This window comes from Trichomonas vaginalis, chromosome II, assembly GCF_026262505.1.
Source record: "Trichomonas vaginalis G3 chromosome II, whole genome shotgun sequence".
NCBI lineage: Eukaryota > Parabasalia > Trichomonadida > Trichomonadidae > Trichomonas > Trichomonas vaginalis.
Window position 1 is genome coordinate 8,899,758 of NC_067204.1, and position 19,831 is coordinate 8,919,588.

At 36.8% G+C, this 19,831-nt stretch overlaps 13 protein-coding genes and 2 pseudogenes across 15 annotated transcripts, besides 1 other annotated feature; 7 read left to right on the forward strand and 8 right to left on the reverse strand.

Moving 5' to 3' along the window:
• The first annotated feature begins 1,114 nt into the window (after positions 1 to 1,114).
• Positions 1,115 to 19,831: part of a mobile genetic element that runs on past the window's edge.
• On the forward strand, positions 1,601 to 2,149 carry TVAGG3_0510690 (protein of unknown function, DUF4106 family; the record flags this gene model as incomplete). Its single annotated transcript, XM_051236924.1, has 1 exon — positions 1,601 to 2,149. One exon carries the CDS (start codon positions 1,601 to 1,603, stop codon positions 2,147 to 2,149), a length of 549 nt encoding a protein of 182 aa, XP_051094748.1.
• TVAGG3_0510700 (protein of unknown function, DUF4106 family) lies at positions 2,524 to 3,603 on the forward strand (the record flags this gene model as incomplete). Its single annotated transcript, XM_051236925.1, has 1 exon — positions 2,524 to 3,603. A coding segment is annotated over one exon (1,080 nt), but the record flags the coding sequence as incomplete, so codon positions are not given.
• TVAGG3_0510710 (protein of unknown function, DUF4108 family) lies at positions 7,684 to 8,103 on the forward strand (the record flags this gene model as incomplete). Its single annotated transcript, XM_051236926.1, has 1 exon — positions 7,684 to 8,103. The coding sequence occupies one exon, from the start codon at positions 7,684 to 7,686 to the stop codon at positions 8,101 to 8,103; it is 420 nt and encodes a 139-aa protein (XP_051094750.1).
• TVAGG3_0510720 (organellar and viral DNA polymerase type B) lies at positions 9,823 to 10,737 on the reverse strand (the record flags this gene model as incomplete). The annotated part of the gene is made up of 1 exon (XM_051236927.1): positions 9,823 to 10,737. One exon carries the CDS (start codon positions 10,735 to 10,737, stop codon positions 9,823 to 9,825), a length of 915 nt encoding a protein of 304 aa, XP_051094751.1.
• On the forward strand, positions 11,575 to 11,775 carry TVAGG3_0510730 (uncharacterized protein; the record flags this gene model as incomplete). The annotated part of the gene is made up of 1 exon (XM_051236928.1): positions 11,575 to 11,775. The coding sequence occupies one exon, from the start codon at positions 11,575 to 11,577 to the stop codon at positions 11,773 to 11,775; it is 201 nt and encodes a 66-aa protein (XP_051094752.1).
• On the reverse strand, positions 11,804 to 12,388 carry TVAGG3_0510740 (uncharacterized protein; the record flags this gene model as incomplete). The annotated part of the gene is made up of 1 exon (XM_051236929.1): positions 11,804 to 12,388. The coding sequence occupies one exon, from the start codon at positions 12,386 to 12,388 to the stop codon at positions 11,804 to 11,806; it is 585 nt and encodes a 194-aa protein (XP_051094753.1).
• Positions 13,079 to 13,513, forward strand: TVAGG3_0510750 (uncharacterized protein; the record flags this gene model as incomplete). Its single annotated transcript, XM_051236930.1, has 1 exon — positions 13,079 to 13,513. A coding segment is annotated over one exon (435 nt), but the record flags the coding sequence as incomplete, so codon positions are not given.
• Positions 13,697 to 14,386, forward strand: TVAGG3_0510760 (HNH endonuclease family; the record flags this gene model as incomplete). The annotated part of the gene is made up of 1 exon (XM_051236931.1): positions 13,697 to 14,386. The coding sequence occupies one exon, from the start codon at positions 13,697 to 13,699 to the stop codon at positions 14,384 to 14,386; it is 690 nt and encodes a 229-aa protein (XP_051094755.1).
• Positions 14,512 to 14,713, reverse strand: TVAGG3_0510770 (annotated as a pseudogene). The gene has a single exon. A coding segment is annotated over exon 1 (202 nt).
• TVAGG3_0510780 (DNA/RNA polymerases family) lies at positions 14,848 to 15,762 on the reverse strand (the record flags this gene model as incomplete). Its single annotated transcript, XM_051236932.1, has 1 exon — positions 14,848 to 15,762. A coding segment is annotated over one exon (915 nt), but the record flags the coding sequence as incomplete, so codon positions are not given.
• TVAGG3_0510790 (uncharacterized protein) lies at positions 16,303 to 16,986 on the reverse strand (the record flags this gene model as incomplete). Its single annotated transcript, XM_051236933.1, has 1 exon — positions 16,303 to 16,986. A coding segment is annotated over one exon (684 nt), but the record flags the coding sequence as incomplete, so codon positions are not given.
• On the reverse strand, positions 17,031 to 17,615 carry TVAGG3_0510800 (phage tail repeat-like family; the record flags this gene model as incomplete). The annotated part of the gene is made up of 1 exon (XM_051236934.1): positions 17,031 to 17,615. The coding sequence occupies one exon, from the start codon at positions 17,613 to 17,615 to the stop codon at positions 17,031 to 17,033; it is 585 nt and encodes a 194-aa protein (XP_051094758.1).
• Positions 17,634 to 17,789, reverse strand: TVAGG3_0510810 (uncharacterized protein; the record flags this gene model as incomplete). Its single annotated transcript, XM_051236935.1, has 1 exon — positions 17,634 to 17,789. The coding sequence occupies one exon, from the start codon at positions 17,787 to 17,789 to the stop codon at positions 17,634 to 17,636; it is 156 nt and encodes a 51-aa protein (XP_051094759.1).
• TVAGG3_0510820 (uncharacterized protein) lies at positions 17,809 to 18,210 on the reverse strand (the record flags this gene model as incomplete). The annotated part of the gene is made up of 1 exon (XM_051236936.1): positions 17,809 to 18,210. The coding sequence occupies one exon, from the start codon at positions 18,208 to 18,210 to the stop codon at positions 17,809 to 17,811; it is 402 nt and encodes a 133-aa protein (XP_051094760.1).
• Positions 18,227 to 19,180, forward strand: TVAGG3_0510830 (annotated as a pseudogene). Its single transcript has one exon. A coding segment is annotated over exon 1 (954 nt).

Sequence of the window (19,831 nt, forward strand, 5' to 3'; positions counted from 1 at the left end):
ATGGAACATATGTGCCAGCTGGTGGAACTTATATACCACCAAACCCTCCAAGAGAAGCACCTGCACCAGGACTACCTAAAACATTTACATCGTCACATGGACACAGACACAGGCATGCACCACAACAACAACCAAAACCAACAGTTCAAAATCCAGCACCACAACCAACAGTTCAAAACACTGCACCACAACCAACAGTTCAAAACCCTGCACAACAACCACCTCCACAACCAGAGCAAGGACATAAAAGAAGTAGAGAACAAGGAAACCAAGAATTCTTAAAAATGCTTAAAGAAGACTATGGTTACCCAGATACTATTGACTTTAGTGACAGATATAAAGAAGCTATTCGAAAGTTCAAGGATGGAAATACTGACCCGAACCTATTTAGCTTTATGGCTCTGCACCAAAGGGATATAATCTCAAACCTGGAAAATACAAGCTCGCTAAGGGATATGATTTAATAGCATATCATCCAAATGACATGAACGAATTTACTCCGAGATATTTGATGTCAGAGCTAAATGACAATTAACTTGATGAACCGTAAAAAATAAAAAATGAGAGACGGAACGAAAGAAGAAAGGTTTATGAGTCCGGATGACTTAGAAAGGGAACTTGTTGAAAACGGTCTCGGAATATATGAAATGCCAGCAATGAGGTACAAGAAACTCCACAGGAAGAACTAGTTCAGATACACCAGACATGGAAGAAATAGTTCAGCAACAACAGCTAGAAGAGCCTGAAGGAAACGAAACAAGTCCTTCCTTTGGAAACTAACTTCACAGAACTAGATGAAGATTTGGAACAGCCGAAAAATCTTGACCCTCAACAAGAGTATGCGGAGAATATGGAATATTTCCAAGAGTCTAAAAAAAATTCGGCTGACATAGTAGAAGAATATCGAAAAATGTTTGCCGACATACAAAAGACTCCAACACCAGATGAAAATATTCAGCATAGAATGGAAGTACTGAAAGAAAATGTACACAAATACAACAACCCTTTTTACTTACGAGCATTTAACGTTCAATCTTCGGATGAACTCGGTGAAAATAAAAGGTTAAATTTCAAGAAAACATATAGAAATGAAACATTGTTTAAAGTTCATTCAGAACCTAACCAAGATGGAAACAAACCTACTTTTGTTTCTGCAGACGATGGAACTACAATGAGATGGGGTCATAAAGCTAACCCGGATAGGTGGTTCATAAACTTACAACCACAATTCCAAGAAGTTGTAGACGCAATGGAAGTCAATGGTGAACGAGATATAGCTGGTATTTTAAGCGCGGCTTTAATGCCATTGAAAGATATGAAAGATGCAGATATTTTGGACCAGTATGAAATGAACATGGCTGATGGAAATATAACACCTGACGTTCTAGAACATTTATCTCAAAGAACTACACAGAACCATAGAGATGGTATATTTGGTGAAGAGTTTAGAAAGAGAGTTAGGGAGAGAGAAGGAAGAGAACCTATTGTACATGACCTTGCAAACGAAAGTTTACAAAATGTCATAAAAACTTACTTTGCAGACGATGAACCGAGAAGGGATGAATATTTAAGAAAACTCAAATGGACAGTACCAAATGAAATGTTAGTATTGAAAAACATGTTCCTTGACAAAATAAAACCAACTACAGAAATAAACGACGCAAGACTGAAAGATTGGGTAAAAGCTTTCCCATTCACAAAAGATATTGTTGGTAACATGGAAAGAAAACCAGAATGGCTACAAAAACATATATTTGGAAACGAGCTTATTCCATATGGACAAGCTCTGTTTGAAGAGCTTGAACCGGAAACTCAGGAAAGAGTCATGCAAACAATACGCGACGACTCAAATACAAACTATGACAAACTCTTTCTAGGATATAGGTTACCTGAGATGGGCGACCCGAGCCCAAAGGCAAAAAGGACATGGGAAATTTACAACATACTAGGTGAACATGAGGCAAAGATGCAACAACTTGAAGCAGAGGGCAAGTTACCAAAGAAGAAGAGAAGAGTAGAACAAAGTGAAAGTAGTGAAGAAGTAACTTCATCTAGTGAAAGTAGTGGCAATGAAGGAAAAAGAAGAGTTAAAAACTCAGTCAGGAAGAAAGTAAAGCTTGGTCCACGCGGGTTCTATTATGACACATAAACCCAACTATTCTATATTTTTACCCATATGAAATGTACGCCGCTCAGAATATAACGCCAACAGTTTTGGATGCTATGAATGGAAATGTTTCCGAATGGTATAACGAATGCGACAATGCCATTAGAAGGTCAGAAATAGTTCCTGGAACTTACGAATATACAACTGCTGTTTCTTATGGAAACGTAGGTGAGTTTGGAGAAGGTTCTTCAACAACAGTAGATATTGCTTGCGACAGGTTTCATATAATTTCTATTGACAACTCTTTCTTATACGTGGAACAAGACATTGAAATAAAACCTTCTGCTGACTTGAGAGGTAAGAAAGGTTGCAATGGAATTTTCTATGTCGGATACCAATATGCTCCAGAAGTTTTCATGGGATATAAGATATATTCTAACTCTGACTTAGTTCAAACAGTAACATGGGCAAACTATGAATGGTTCGCTTTGAGAAACTCAGTACAACCACAAGCTAGAGAACAAACAGACCAGTATGCAACTATTGAGAAAATAAGAAGACTTGACCCTAACGTTCCAGGAGTTTATGTTAACCTTTCTGATTCAGATGGAAATGCTGTCACTAAAGTAAAACTGAAACTTAGAGTTCCTTTGTCATCTTTCCTCATCTTCAGGTTTTTAAGATACTTGCCAAACTGGGCAGGAAAAATTTCTATTGAACTTACTCCAAGCAAAAATAACTTAGTCATTGCACCAACACAAGACCCATTCACTCTTACTGTAGCTGGAACTGGTGGAGCCAAGTTCTGTGACTTTTGCAAAGACAAAGTTGACCTAAACTTTGGTTTCTCAAACCTCAACACTGAAGTAAAGTATTATTTCAATGCTGCTGGAACTGCTTGGGACCCGGTTAAGTTCACATGCAAACAGTTTGAATGCAAGAGAATAGAAAGCAGACTTGCAGTCTATATGTTGGACCCAGATATTTCAAATGCTTTAGCTGCCAAATATATTGCAGTTCCACTTATGTTCCCTATACACCAAATATCTGTCAAAGACTTTGCAGGTGAAGTTGGAAACCAAAATCCAGGAACCGCAGGTGCAAGAACAGATATTGCTTTAACAACTGCAATGAAACATGCAGATACTATGTTTGTACTGTTCAGACGAACTATAAATGACTATTCTTGTTTCTACAACCCCGGTATTAAATATCATATAAACATAGATGGCAAATATTATCCAAGAGAAGAATATTCTACAGTTGAGGATATGAGGTCATACAACTTGACATTAGATGCTATGAACTTTAACAACAACTTCACAACAACCATTAACCCTGAAATGCAAAGTTCTATTATGCCATATGTGAAAGTATGGACTCATGCAGGAGCTCAAAAAACTCAATATACAAATGGAGACCGTTCAAACTTTTGGCTTGGCATTCCATTTGCTGACTCAGAAGACTTTATGGGTGGTATTTCAACTGTTGGTACTGTACAAATACAATATACTGGTGACAGACGGTCCATATGAACTGAGAGCAATGAAGTTTACAAAACCAATAGCACTTTTTCACGGAAGATGCTCTTTTGAAGATTCGTTCGATGAAAACCTGCTGGGGCTCCTCAGATTGGTATAACGACAGCTTCCATCGAGCAGATTTTGGCAGCAGGTCAGTAAGTTGTTCTTGAACTGACTTCTCTCCGTCAATATTGACAGTACGCCAGTTTTGATATAATATTGTATTAAAACTTACCTTTAGAAATATCGGTCAGTTTTGTTGTTATATTTTTGTCTGCTTCAAGAACTTTCACCATCTCGGTTATACCAACTTTCTTTGCTTTATGAAAATATTTTGGTTCAGCAAAGACTGCTATTCTATAACATTTTCCATTGTTTGTGTAAAGAACTACTCTGTCAATGAACTTGTATTGTTTGTGTGTGTAAACTTTGTTCTGCTTCAATTCGAAGAGATACTCAAATACGTCCATCTTTTATTCTAGTAAAATGTCATTTCCGAAAAATAGAAGCGTGAGTGTTTCAAAAGGTTTAATGGCGATGGCAGATGTGAAGTTAAATTCACCAACTCAAACAAACAGTCAAAGTGTTTGTTGTCAATGTCAAAGAAAGAGATGTTGAAGTGGGGAAACCATACGAAGACGAAGATGGTATAACAAATAGTTCCTAAAAGAACAACCAACATACCCTGAAGTTAGCAGAGACTTAAGTTCTGTTGCAGATATTTCGAAACGACTACATGCAACTGAAAGATAAGCTTAAAAACTCAGGAGAAGATTTGTCAAGCTCTTAGGTCTAAGTTTAAACTTGGTCGAACACAACCCTGTAAAAGTGAACTCATATGTCATCGCACCTCATGAAATTTTTGAAAGAACTATTTGAAACTTTTGACAGAGGCGACGATAATAAACATCAAAGAAATAGAACCCGACATTGCTTGCTGTGGTGTTTCATACAATGTCATTGACAAGATATACGTTATGAAAGGAGGTGAAACGTTAACTTAAAATATAGTTTCCAGACGTCAAAAATATTTGACGACCACAACATTTCATTAAAATTTACTTGCTAAGTAAAAATGTCAAAAACTTCTTGAAAGATGTTTGAAGAAAAACAATATAGACTTTATTTCATGTAAAGGACTTTACACACTTTTGAACGATATGAAAGACCCTGTTTTGTTTGTTCGTGTAGACAAAGGAAAGTTCTATCTTTACACAAATATTTGAACTTCTTGCAGAGAAACTTCAAGAAACGCCATGTGAAAGTTTAGATGAAGTTCTCCTCACACTCAGAAAACTTTTTAAATATATGTAAATGGCAGAGAGACATAGTGGTTTATACTATTACGACTAAAAACCCTGAGTCATATAATTCTATAACAACAAAACTTACAAAGTCCTCAAGGACGATATTGTAAACTGACCTTAAACACGATGACTAAAGCCTGTTTTGCTCTTTTGACACCAGAAGACTTTGTTGTTGTGAATGGTAAAAAATACTCTTTGAAGATACTTACTCAGATATACCACCAACAGGTTTTGTTGACTTATTTAATACTTTAAGGACGGATGTAACATGTGCTGCAACTAGAGCAGGTTTCATTATGTTTGGATGTCCGACTGAGTTTAGTATAAACGATATGAGCTATAATACAAAACTTATATCTGGTTTTTACTACCAACAGTTTCCTATAACAGGAAAAGGTGTCATACAAGGAATGTCTGTTCCATTGACTTTAAGTACACCTATTTTATATATTGTTTCAAACTTAGGTTCAAAGTGCTATTCGAATGTCGACAGAAACTACTATGACCAAAAGATACTCATGCGTATAAACAACACTTTCTCTGCTGGTTTGCCTATTGTTCATTCGAATGCAGAGTTTTCAGCTTTAGTGAACTCAAACACTTTAGCAAACATAAACTTAACCTTAGTTGACGCAAACTTTGTTCCTGTAAAACTTTTATGTCCTATGTATTTGTCAATGACGGCAGAAAGTTTCGAATTGGAAGATGCAACTGGTGAAAGTATTGTACTACAAGAACAACTTCAACAACAAATAGCTCAAGAACAACAAATGCAACAACAAAGTCAAGAACAACAAATAGCTCAAGAATAAAAAAAATATTTTTTTTTATTTTTATATAAAAAAATGTACAGAATAGACGTTTCAGATTTTTATGACTTCCAAGCGTTCAGAAATATGTGTCCATTTAGAGACTATAACAAAGCAGTCGAGAATTTGAAACGTTTAGTCATTTATGTCGACTCTGCCCCAGAATGTTATGTTATGAAAGAATGGGATGTAGTCTTTAACAAACCAAGAGCAACAATAGTTTCAGAACAAGAATGTAGACAGAAACTTAAGAAAATAAAAGTCGTACAAGTTGGCATGAAGATGTTAGATGCTTGGGATATCTTATTGTCAAAGTTAGAAGATTTTTCAGTTCGTGTGTATAAAGTTTTATACACCTTCTCCAAACTTCTATTCTATCTTCACTGGATATAAATATGAACAAGTAGAATGGAAAGAAAATATTATAGAAGCTTGGTTAGACCATGTCAAAGAAATTATATGCAATGGAAACGAAAGAGTCTATGAGTATATCTTATGTTGGTTTGCAAACATCTTACAACATCCAAGTGCTAAAAATGAAACTCTCATTATAATTGGAAAACAAGGAAACTGGTAAGAATACTTTCTTTACAGATATTTTGTGCAAACTGTTAGAGGGCTATTCGAATCCGAATATGACAAACTTAGAAAACATCTGTGGCAAGTTTAACTCTTCAATTGAGAATATGAAACTTATAGTATGTAACGAACTTCAAAGTATAGATACAACAAAAGTTTTAAACTCAGATGCTTTGAAGAGTCTTATAACAGACAAAGTTGGAGTTGTTGAAAGAAAGTATAAAGACCAAAGAGTTTGTGAAAATGTTGCAAACTTCATTATGGTTTCAAACAATACTGTTCCGATGAAGTTAGAAAGTTCTGACAGAAGATATGTAGTTGTCAGAACGTCAGAAGCTCATATGCAAGATACAGAATATTTTGACGACTTAGCAGAAACTTTGACATCTGACTTTTACAACCACTTGTTCTCATATTTTATGACATTAGATATTTCTAAGTTCAATCCAAGACAAATTCCACATACCGAAGAAAAGACAAACATTGTTAGAAGCAAACAAGAGTGTATATGAACTGTTCATAGATGAAACTGACTTTGTGTCATTAGATGAAAGGTCATTGTACGATGAATATAAACAATATTGTCAAGAATATGGTTATATGACAGCGTCTAAACGAACATTCTTGGCAAATGTCAAAAATCTTTTAGATGTTCAGAACGGCGTATATACAAAGAAAAATTTTTCTGAGTAAATTTAAAAAAAAATATTTTTTTATTTTATTTGAAATGTACGCTGAGTTTGTTGGAGAAGACCGTTGGGAAACTTGTTTGTTAGATGAGAAATATGAAATTCACTGTTGTGAGTCATTTGAAGTCAGAAACAAAAAGACAAAAAGAGTTTTAAGCGAATGGGAGCGAAATGACGGATATACTACTATGAAGATGAGTGGAAAACACTATTTTAAACATATTGTCATTGCAACTCATTTTATACCGAACCCTAACAATCTACCTCTTGTAGACCATATAAACCATATAAGAAACGACAATAGACTTGAGAACTTGCGTTGGGTCACATGTTTCTGAAAACAATAAGAACATAGGCAAATTTCGAGATATTGTATTCGAATTTGTCGACGAACTAGAAGATGAAGCAATTGAAATTACAGACTATGGTAAGCATACGTTTGAGTTTTACTACTACAGCGAAGAACAAGACTCTTTCTACTTTTATACCGGCGTAAACTATAGGAAATTACAAGTATATTTTACTAAGACGGGCTATGCTCATGTAAACGCTAGAGATACAGATGGAAAAAACGTTCGAATACTTCTTAACAAATTCAAGAAGCTATATGGCATACCATTTTAAAACGTTTTTTTTAAAAAAAATATTTTTTTTTATCCGATAGAAAAGATGACGAAATATATTTCAGTAAACAAGTACATGTCAGGACTTAAAGAAGAACTAGACCCATTCATATATTTGAATGTTTACTTCTACCATTTTGAAAAGTCTTCATTCAGCAAAGTTTGGAACATTGCACCAGTTAAGTTTGCTATTGTGACTAAAAATGGTGCAACTTTTGAAGACTTAGACATAGAAGGTTTGTTAGCAGTCAAAGAAAATTTTGACAGAAAGTTCTCAAACCTTAAAGAAGGCAAAGCATACAAACTTGTTATACCTTATGAACCAAAGAAAGCAGACGACTATGAATATTATGAGTCTAAGATAGTTGAAGTTCAAGGTAAATTGGGTAAAAAGATTTTAGAGTCTAAGCCAGTGTTTGCTCCTAAAGAGGAAGAGAACATTGACATTGACCCAGAAATGTTCTAAAAATAAAATTTTATTTTTACATGTCATATCTCACCTTCTCTGGAACTGGTTCAGGTTCTTTCTTCTCTTCTACTTTCTTTTCTTCTACTTTCTTTTCTTTCTTTTCTCTCTTCTTCTTCTTCTCTGGTGGAGTTATGTCAAATTTGGCGCAACCATATTTATGTAAAAGTTCTTTGTCCTTTAATAGCTCATCTATTCTGTTTTCTATTTCATCTTCAAGAACGGCGCATGTGTCTTCTTTGCATTCTAAGAACTTTTGTTGGACTTCATCTTTCCAATCGGTGTCATCTCTGTCAACAAGTCTGTCATTGACAAATTTTAAGACTGCTCTGCTTAATGTTTTATGGTTCTTGTCATATTCCCAGAAACAGAACTTTAGAACAAATTCACCTTTCTTGTTTACACTATGTAAGATTTTATGGTCGACAGATGTTTTGCTGTCGAAAAGCTTGTCTCGAATATAGATAGCGAAATCGCTAGACATTTTCTAAAAGATAAAATTTTTAATTTTTCTAAAAATATGTTAGAAAAAAGTTTGCTGACATTGACAAGAAATTTGAGAATGTTTTAAACAAGAACAAGAGGAAGTTAGAAAATGCTCAGATAAAACCCATACATGACAAGTTCTTATTTGCTCAGAATGGTATAACAGGTCTAATTGCACCACCTGGGTCGGGTAAGACTTTCACTTATCTTAAAATGGCTGCACAACAACAAGAACTAGATGAGAAGAACCCATTCTATGAGTTAGTTGTCATTTGTAGTACTTCTGGTCAATTTGACCAAACCGTCAATTCGTTCAAAGATATTATAAAGAAGTCTAAGTTAGTATGTATAAAGGATACTGAGTTGTTAGATTGGATAAAGAAGTACCAAAGAAGAGTTTTGAAGTATAATGCTATAAATGAGTATATAAATTCGAAGTTTAAAGACCCAAATGAGGAAATGCAGAGAATATTAGACAAACACCACTTCAGAAACAAACAGAAAGAGATAGAATACATTTCGAAGAAATTGCAATCTTACGATTGGAAGACATACCCTCATAGATGTCTTCTTATCTTAGATGACTTTGCTTCTCATCCTTTGTTAAAGAACAGAGAACAAGACATGTGTCGAATTCTTAAGAAGCTCAGACACTTTAACATCTCTGTTGTCATTTGTGTACAGACAGCAAAGAGTTTAAGTAAGGATGTAAAGAGAATACTTACTGATATCATACTTTTCCCCGGATTGTCCGAAGACGATTTCATGGAACTTATGAAAGAGTCCATGGCAGGTAAGTTTGACAGACATGAACTATGGGAGAAGTACAAAGTCATACAAGACCCTCATACTTCTTTCAGAATTCATATCTACGCGAACAAAGTTCAAATTGTAAAAAGTCAATAAAAATAAATGGTTCATTTACTCTGCTTGTTTGAAGTTGTCAAAATACTCTGTTATTTTTCACGATTTTCATACGGAATTCAATAAAAATATATTTTAGGGTAGATGGGTATATCTAACCCGATATCTAACCTCATTTCTACCCCAGTTATTTTATAAACGTTTTACATGGTAAACGTTATTTTTGGAATTTTGTGAAAACTCAACGGTTTGACACGTGCCCTAAAAATTATTTTACTCAGAATTTTGTGCTGAATTCAATAAAAATATATTTTAGGGTAGATGGGTATATCTAACCCGATATCTAACCTCATTTCTACCCCAGTTATTTTATAAGCGTTTTACATGGTAAACATTGTGAATTCGTGAAATTCTAAACAATTTCGTAGCTTCTATTTCTTCTGTCAGTACATCGAATGTTTTAACAATGCCGAAGGTTTCTTTATATTTCTTCTTGACATCTGAAAGAAGGAAATCGTCAGCTGTTGGATAGTTTTTGTTTAGAAATGTCAACATGTCCATTTTATCTTCTGCTGGTTTCTCTGCCTCCCTCTTTAAGTCAGCATAGTCGTTTCGCATACGTTCTATCTCTTTGACGGAGTAGTTATATTTCCTCATTGCTGCTTTACATTTAGAACATTGTGGGTTCATTTTTGCGTTATATTCTGAAACCTTACCTGCTAGTATGACTAAGGCGTCAATTGCTCTCTTTAACTCAAAAGCTGCTGGTTTTATTTGTTCATTCCATATCTTACCTCTTCTATCTTTATCTCTTATCTGCCATACACATTCAGCAACTAACGAAACAAAGTTGTCGTAGGTCTTAAACTCCCCAGATTTGTATATGTCAGAGATGTTCTTATATACCATATCGCAATCTTTGTCCATGACTTTGTGGTTGCAATGAAATCCAAGAAACTCATAGTTAACCTTTCGTATGAACTTCTTTATTTCTACTGAGTCAGTTGCTTTGACTTCTATTTCATCGAATTCTGGAATAGTAAGCTTTTGTTGTTGGATTTCAGGAAGTTTAGGTAGATGGTCAATAATATCCTGCATTTCATAAAGATATTCTTCATCTGTTTCATCTTTTGCAGTGCAATCTAAATCTCCTTGGAGAAGTTCTTGCTTTATCTTCTGGATTTCTGTTTCGAAAGTATATGAAGAAGGAATGAAGCTTTTCATCTCTACTAACATTGAAGTTGGGTTCATGACTAACGAGTTTGGTGCTGTTGTTGCTAACATGTTCTTACAATAAAAATAAAAAATATTTTTTTAAAAAAACTAACTTTATTTTTTATTTCGGGAAATTTCATGAAAATTCATGAGGGTAGAAAAGAGGTTAGAAAAGAGGTTAGATATACCCTTCTACCCTAAAATATATTTTTGGTGTAAATTTCATGAAAATTCATGAGGGTAGAAAAGAGGTTAGAAAAGAGGTTAGATATACCCTTCTACCCTAAAATATATTTTTGGTGTAAATTTCATGAAAATTCATGAGGGTAGAAAAGAGGTTAGAAAAGAGGTTAGATATACCCTTCTACCCTAAAATATATTTTTGCTGAATTCAGCAACAAAATTCAAATTGTAAAAAGTCAACCTTGAAAAATGTAAGTGTTTAGTCTTAGTAAGATGGTAGCTTCTTAAAGCAAATACCATTGCTGAGTTTTATGTACGTGAAGAGAAGTACAATGAATTCAATTACGAGTACAATTGCAATGACAACTAAGGCAACTATTTTTGTCTTTTGCCAGCAAGGGTACTTCTTCTCTTCCAATGGTTCGGCAGAACTATACTCACTCATGAGAAATGCCAAAACGGTTTAATAGAAAAAGTGTCATTTTTTCATGTCCGAAGACTCGAAGGTGCAACACTTCCAAAATACCGACGAACTCAGAAGAGCAGCATGGCAGTATCTTCTTGACAACTTCTTTGAGTTCTCCAGGTACACCTTGGAAAATGCTGAAGAACTCCGACACAGAGAATTTGGAGAAATTGCACTCCAATACTACCTTGACAAACAAAGGGTAAACAAAGGGTAAAATAAGACTAAAAACTTAACGTTTAAAAAGTGACATTTTTATGAGCTCCGAGTCACCGAGAAAACTTGGTCAGATGTTAGCAGCTTACTTCCCCGAGGAGGATGGAAGCGTTACATACATCAGGTTCAAAAACAACGAACCTGGAATTGCGTACAAAATTCGCAATTACATGACCATGGAAGAGTACGAAAGGTTCCTACAAGAGAAACCAGCTCTAAACAACTCAGAAAAGAAAGAATAAAAAGTTTAACTCGTAATTGTTTATTTTTTTACTTGTATGGGCAAGCTGCAAGAATGAAGTCGACTATCTCAGTCTTTGTCTTGACCAGTTGGACTGCTCTTGCGAGTACGTCTGTTTTGCGGTCTCCAGCTGGTGTCTGACCTTCGTAATTGCGCATGTTCTTGAGAGCTCCAACTGTAAATGATTGTAGGATGAAGAGTCTCTCAGACTGCTTGAGGTAGTCTTCACGGTCACGAACCGAATCTGTGGTACGAGTCGAATCGGTCGATTTGAGGGAAGAGACTGAAAGCCTGTCGTCTTCCATAGGGGCTGTGGCATAATCTTTGCGTAAGCGGTTCAGACCTTCTTCGAACTCTTGGTCTCTCTTCGATTTGGATTGAGATTGGAATTGCTGGGGTGGAGCTTGTTGGAACATCCAAGGGTTGGGGAAGTAAGGCATAGGCTGAGGAGGAGGGTAGTTCGGGAAGCCTTGTGGTAGGTAGTAACCTTGAGGTGGAAATTGGTAGTAATTTGGTGGAGGGACTTGCTGGAACTGAGGTTGCTGAGGTGCAGGGGCTGGTGCTTTAGGTTCCTCTGGTTTGGGAATGGGCTCGGTTGGTGGTACGTCGGACATCTGTTTGTGGCTTAACCGTCGGAAGGAAAAACTTTTCCTGTTGGAAGGAAAAACCTTTCCTGTTGGAAGGAAAAACTTTTCCTGTCGGAAGGAAAAACTTTTTCTGTCGGAAGGAAAAACTTTTCCTGAAGTTCGACCAAAAAGTTCTCAATTTTCGAAAATTTGAATGGTTTACGGACGGACAACTGGAAGAGTTCTTCCTGTCGTCGGGAAAATTTTTTCCAGTTGTCGGGAAAATTTTTTCCAGTTGTCGGGAAAATATTTTCCTGTCGGATGGAAGGACTCGGAATGCCAGAAGGATTTGACGAGGCAATTTACCTTATAGAGATAAATGAAGTTGTTAAGCAGTACTTGCGCAGGGTAATGAAGCCCAAGGTCAAGTTCACCAGTATTTCTGGAAGGTCTACACTTCAGCTTCGAGACTTCGACTGGAATTCCAATTCAATACCAGACGGGACAGCCTACGACGACATAAAGGACGCCAAAAGAGAAGCTCTTGTTAAGTTCCTAAACAAACGTCCTTGGATAAAAATACCAAACAAGGAGAACCCCTACCCCATATGAAATTGGCAATTCAGTCTCTCCTTCACTTCTCGGGTCAGCCGTTCTACATAACCTGTGAAGGCGACATCCAACCAGTTCAGTCAACCTTAACGTTTTGAGTAAAAACATTTTTTTTTCATTTTTTGAATGAAGCAAGTTAAATTCGTCCCACACCAATCTCAATGGACCGATGAAGAGTTTCAAGCCATGGTTGAAGGCGTTGAGAACGACATAGACGGCGAACTTGAAGGAGCTCAAACCACAATTGCAACCAAAATTGCACAAGTCAAGGAACAGATAGCTCCACTTAAAGCTACCAAAGCTACTCTTGACCTCATGGATACTTACCGTTTAGAAGTAAAGAGTGGAATAAGACAATTAAAATTAAAACTTCTAAACTACGAAGCTATACTCCAAAAGTTAGCAGAAATGAGAAGACTTTACCAGAGCTACTTACATGTAAGGGACTTACCTTCAAGCAGTCCGACCAAAGATGAATTTTCTGACATTGTCCCAATTTTGTCCGAAAGTCAGCTCAGATGTTTTGAACTGCTCCCAACATATCCAGAATATGAAAATTTGCCTGAACTCTTCCGCAATCTCAAAAAACGTTTTTTTGGTTCTCATGTTCGAAACTTTTATCGGAAGAGACAACAAACGTTCAGAAGAAGAACAAGATATTATTTTAAACTTGTTGTATGACATAACTGTCATAACAAGCTTTTTGAAGTAAAACCGTCATTCTCAAACCACTTCATTTTTTCGATGTCCGAACAAGCACCGAAGCCGAACACAATAGCAGATGTCCTTTCATGGTTGCCAGACAAGCGCCCAGTTCAAATTCAAATTGCCCAATTGAAAGTTCATCTGACAAACACCGTTAAGACTCTCCAAAGTAGTCTTATGTCAGAGATGACCAATCTCAAAGCCGATGTCCTCATGAACCAAGCTTCCAATGAGAAACGCCTGAACGATTTCACGGAAACCTTGCGCATTTACGCGAGAGAGAACCGAGACCTTGCCAGACTCATCTACCGTTTCTTCGAAGAGATAGACGCCATCTGGAAGGTACTCGGAAAGGACAGAACCTCCAACACCGTAATTCGTGAACACAGAATTGCCGAAGGTATTATCAAAGAAGAGGAAGAAGAGGAAGAAGAGGAAGAAGAGAAACACAAAGAAGAGGAAGTTTGGGCAACCCTTGTTGCCGATGACGCTTATGAAATTTCCCAACCCTACCCATACAAAATCCGCAACAAGGAGACCGGCAAGGTTCTTACCCCAGTCCTCAACAACTTGGGACACTTGAACCTTAACCTTCGAAATTACGGTTCAATTTCCATGGGAAGGCTTGTCGGTATGCAATGGGTTCCAAATCCAGACAAGAAGACGAGGGTCAGACACATTGACGGTGACAAGCTCAACAACCGTAAGGAGAACCTCGAGTGGTTCTAAGAGTAAAAAAAAATTTTTATTTTAGGGGGAAACCCCAAGTAAATTTAGGTGTTTATTTGGATAAGTAGCTTAAATTAAGGATAATTTGGACAAGTAGTTCCTGACCTCTGAATTGGACTCTTTCGTCATCCCAGTTGCGTAGGAGGTCGTCCCAGAGGAGTTGGTAGAATTGCCATTCCAAGGACGATTTGTCCTCCCAGGCATTGAGGATGTACTGCTCGTAGAGTCTCATGACCTCTGCCTTGCACCAGACACCCTCTCCCTTGGAACGTAAGGCTTCTTCGAAGTGCTCGAATGCGATTGGCTGCGGGACCATCTGAAATGACACTTTTTGTCCGTTTGGTCAATGTTTGTGTCTCGTGCCATAGTCGACGAAAATACAAACAAACAGGTTATATATGAGTTTGAGACCAAGAATGGTGTAACTCGACCTGTCCGATTCAAATTCGAATAAAAATTTTTTATTTCATGCAATGTTTTATTTCTGTGCCGTCTTCAAGTATGCCCCAGTACTTACGCTTGGAGAGGACATGAACTTCGGTGAAAATTTTGTCCAATTTGAATTGACCCATCTTTTCACCGACTAAACCCATTTCAATGAGTTTGTTATAGCCTTCTTCGTTCGTCATGAGCGCATCGATGTTCTCATAGTATACCTTCACTTTGGATTTAACTTCCGAGAAGAATTTGTTGTAGTTGTCAAGGACTGCCTTTGCGAACTGAGGGTAAGACCAATGTTCGACAATAGGTTTTAATGTGGTTACTAAGCCACTTTGACCTTGAGTGAATTCGTACTTCAAAACAAAAGGAGAAAACCTTTCAACAAAGTTGTCGACCTTCTCATAATGTTTACTCTTCATCTCTTGAGGTTTCTTAATGGAATATCCCCATGTCGAATTCATAAGCAATTTGAGTGTCATTGCAAGTTTGGGGTTTGAAGCTTTCCTAATATCATACAGTTGTTGTATGACTTTTCCAACTGTATAGTTCCTTCCCGGGAACTCACCATCTTCGTTTGGAATTCCAGTCGGGATATATTGGACGAACCTCATGTACGCAGCGTTAAGGTCGACATAGTATATCTTTTCATCTGAGTCGAACTTGTCGCATCCAATCGGACCAGTTCGTGGAAATTCAAGTGAGTCTCTTATCTTCTGAGAAACTTCTCCTGTTATCTCATAAACATCGTCGAAGCAACCTGTTTCATATAAAACCTTCTGAGCTAACTCTGATGCTCTCCAATACAATTTGACGTCGATTGGATTTCTCAATGGAAGTTTGTTTATAGCATCTTGAAGTTCTTGCAACCTCATTGGAAGTTCTTCTGGTTCAGGTTGGTATCCGAACAATCCAACTCCTTTTGGAGCTGTGTACTTCTTTTGTACTAGAACTTTGTCTGGAACAACTTTTGGTCTTGCTAACAGTGAAAAGTTTGTTTCGTCTTTTGGTACAAAAGTTTCTGTCAGCTTGTCATCTGGAATTGGTTCCAACAAACCTTTCTCGAAAAGAATGTTTACAGCTCTGACAATGTTGCACTTGCCTTTTCCGAACAATGGGTTTGTAAGACTTTCGTTCAACATGAAGTGGTTGTGGACAATTGCAATCTTCAACCATGGTAAATTGAACTCAACAACATAGTCGTCATGTGAAGAACCTTTAGCTGTAGGTATGTTGACTCGGATATTGACATTTGCCAACGGTGCAATTTTTGACAATTGACCTCTGAGAATGTACCTTGTCTTCACACATGACTCAAGATACTTCATTTTCTCATCTGTAACAAGACCAGAGTTCCTGAGACATGTAAGAATACAAGGTTCATTGACAATTGTTTCAATTGAATTGTAAATTCCATACCTTGTCAAGTCAATGTCAGACTTATTTATGAAGGGGAAGTATCCAGCATGTTGTCTGACTGCTTGAGGGTTAGGTTGGTACCATTCGAACTTGACACTTGCAATTCCTTCAATTGCATTCAAAATGTCTGAGTCGGAGTCAACCATTTGTTCTCTCTTTGTAGTCTTGAAAGCGTCAAGAAGCATTGCAGCTGTTGTGACATTGCCATGCGCATAGTATATATGACCGTCCAAATCTGTTATGGTCAATCTGAGATTGTATCCTTTCTTATTTCCATCTTGAATTGCAGCAAGTACTCCCATGAAGCCTTCTTTGTTCTTTCCTTCGTCAAAGTTTACTGTAAAGGTTCGACCAGAAGTAATTTGACTTCTAACTTCACGATACTTCTCATATGCATATCTTGTTCTTTCCATGGGAGCATGACCATCCTCTGCACTACCTTTTTTCCTTCTCAAAGGATGCAATTGTTCGTCATGTTTCCAGTAGAATCTGGCAAAGCCGTCGTGTCCTTCAACTTGCGGCTCGTTAACATCGAAAGGCATGTCCATAAGACGCTCTTCTTCTAACCTCTCTAATCTGTTTGGATAATTTGCGCGTGCTGTTTCCAAGTCCATTTCATAGCGAAGACCAGACAGTTTGTCATAGACTTTTATGGGTCTTCCCTTCCTATATTTAAACTTCTTCGAAACTTTCCAACCATATCTTTCTAACTCTGCTTTTATTCTAGCAGATTTTCTATCCATTCTATATGGGGGCATTTTTATAAAAATAAAAAAATGTTTTTTCTTTACTTTACGTAACCGCCTGCTGCCATAAGTCTTTGACGCCAACCCATACCAGCTAATGAAGGTTGACTTGGTTTAGTTTGGAAACTAAACTTTGGTTTTGGTTTATCTTCAGTTTTTGGTTTCTCTTCTTCTATCGGTTTTTCGTCACTTTTCGGTTCCTCTGACTTTACCTCACCTGCAGGAACAGTTGTGTCGTCAACATCTTCATAAATATCATATGCCATTTGTTTTTGTTTTCCTTTCAACTTTTTGTGTTTGTTGTAAAGTTTAGAATATTTCGACTCTAAGTCAATGAGATGTTCTATAATGAACTGTTGGTCAGTGAAGTAAACTTTTCCATCTGTTGTCTCGAAAGCTCCTTCAGACTTCAATATTTTATTTGTGAGAGTCTGTTTCTTTTTTGAGATACTAGCCGTTCCATTTCTATGAAAAGTGACTTTGTAGTTAGGGTTTGTATTTCCAGACCTGGCACTTTCTATTATTGAATTTTTCTCTTCATCTGTAAGTTCTTTGACAGGTTTTGACAATGGTTCTGAACTTTTTGTTTGTGGTGTCAAATCTACCGTTTCAACTTCTTCGGTCATTTCATCTCAGTAAAAATTTTAGTTTGTTTTGTTTTCAACTGGTTGTTTAGGTTTTTTAAGTCGGTCTAAAACTTCCTGAGGTATAGGAAGAACTTGACAAACACGTGGTTGTGTAACTGCTGGAAGCCGACAAATCCATCTTGAACCCATTTGTCTCAATGCTGTATTGTTCATTTCATCTCAGTAAAAAACTTTACATTCCCCACGTTTGAGGCGGTTGAGGTTGGTTATTGTTTACCCATTGTTGTGCATGGTTATATCCTCTGTTAAAGAATCTTTCACCTTGGTCCATATAGTGTCCTGCTTGGTTATAGTAGTCATTTGCTTTGTTATAATAGTTTCCTGCTTGTCTTCCTACATTGTCCATCCATCCTTGAACTTTTCCTCTTGTTTCAGGATTTGGAATAAGATTTGCTGCATCTCGTGCTACATCCCAACCTTTCTGTACAGTTTGTATAATAGGTTGTGCTTTCTCTTTAAGTATACCTAATGTACTCAAAATCTTCCTTCCAACTCCAAATACACCTCTGGCTATTGTTCCCACTGCGGGCAAAAATCTGGATGCAACTCCTGCTAATGCGCCAAATAAACCCATTTCTTATGGGTAAAAAATGACGAATCCAAACAAGGACCCCTATGTTTCTAAGGCAACAAAGAAAGCACTCATGATAAAAATCTTTAGTTCAACACCAAATGCTTGGTTTATGGATATCTTGGAAAACATTCCGAGGTATAGAGAAGATGGACCACCATACTGGCTAATATTTGTCGGTCAAAACACAAGATACTGTGAAGCCATACCATTACAGTCCAAAAATATTTTAGATATCTTGCAGCTTTGACAATATTCGTTGACAAATACCATCCAACAAAACTGACATCTGACTGTGAAAGTTCTTTCAAATCAGACGATATTAAAAACTATCTGCGTTCAAAAAATGTAAACCAATATTTCATTGTCGACCAAAACCATTCTGCTCTTGGTGTCATTGACAGTTGTATAAAAATCTTAAGAGACTTAAATCAACCACAAGGTGAGGTAGATGAAATGTCATATGACGACAAATATAGACACTTCTCCATGGCAAAGATGAGACAAGTTTTAAATATTTACAATAGCCGTAAACAAAAAGGTTTGGGAAACCACTCCCCCGAAGAAATGAAAAACAACCCGACTTAGAGAAAGACTATATATTTAATAGTTTAGTCAAAAGAGACAAACAAGAAAGAATGCCAGGCTTCAAACTTAAGAAAGGTGACAAAGTAAAAATAGAAATACCTAAACGCGACCCATATGAAAATACTATTGACTATGACAACAATGGGAACTCGACAGGTACTCACTTCGTGTTCGTAAAAATAGAAGAAAGTATACAAGAGAATATTATGAAGTTTTAGGCAAACATGGCAAAATGTACAGACTGCAAGCAGAAGATAAAACTACTATTGTCAGACCTCGTTTCAAACTTGTCAAAGTTCAAGGTGGTATACTTTCAAAGACAGTTCCTAACAAATATAAGACAACTCCTGACGAATATGCTAAAGAAGTTGAAAATGACGACTAAGCAATTCTATACCATGCGTAAACTGTCATGTAAGGTGGCATGTAGTCTTTACTTTGTCCCGTTGTTTGCGTATATCCTGAAACGCGATGTGTATGGTTTCCATCTCCCTGAGTGTCACCCAGTAACAATTTATAGCAAACTAACGTCGTCTTTAACATCATATCCTTTACCTTTTTTCATTCCTGACCAATCCCAATTCTATGCTTATGCCAACCTGCTTGAGATGTACTTAAATCTATGTAGTGACTGTGCGCAGGTAAATTTTCACCTGAAATCGTTTTACTTCCACCTGTTTCCTTTGAAGAGTTTGCACAATACAAAAACCTGTCGACTATTTGAGTCCAAGTTCCAAAACCAAGTACTACTTCTGGTCTGGTAGAGTTCATTGACGTATAAATAGAACCTATAGGATATACTGTTTGAAGTATTTCTGTCTTTAATGTTTGAAGCTCTGTTTTGTCTGCTTTTTTATATAACTTTTCTTCAAGTTCATTTACGTCAGAGATGCTATGTCTATGATATTTTTGTGGGTATGTTCCTTCTGTCCATGCTAAAATACGTTCTTTTGTTGCATCTACATATCCAGCTATCCATGTCGAGTCTGCTTTTGTATTCCTTAACTCTGTAACACCTTTCTCAAGCTCTTTCAAC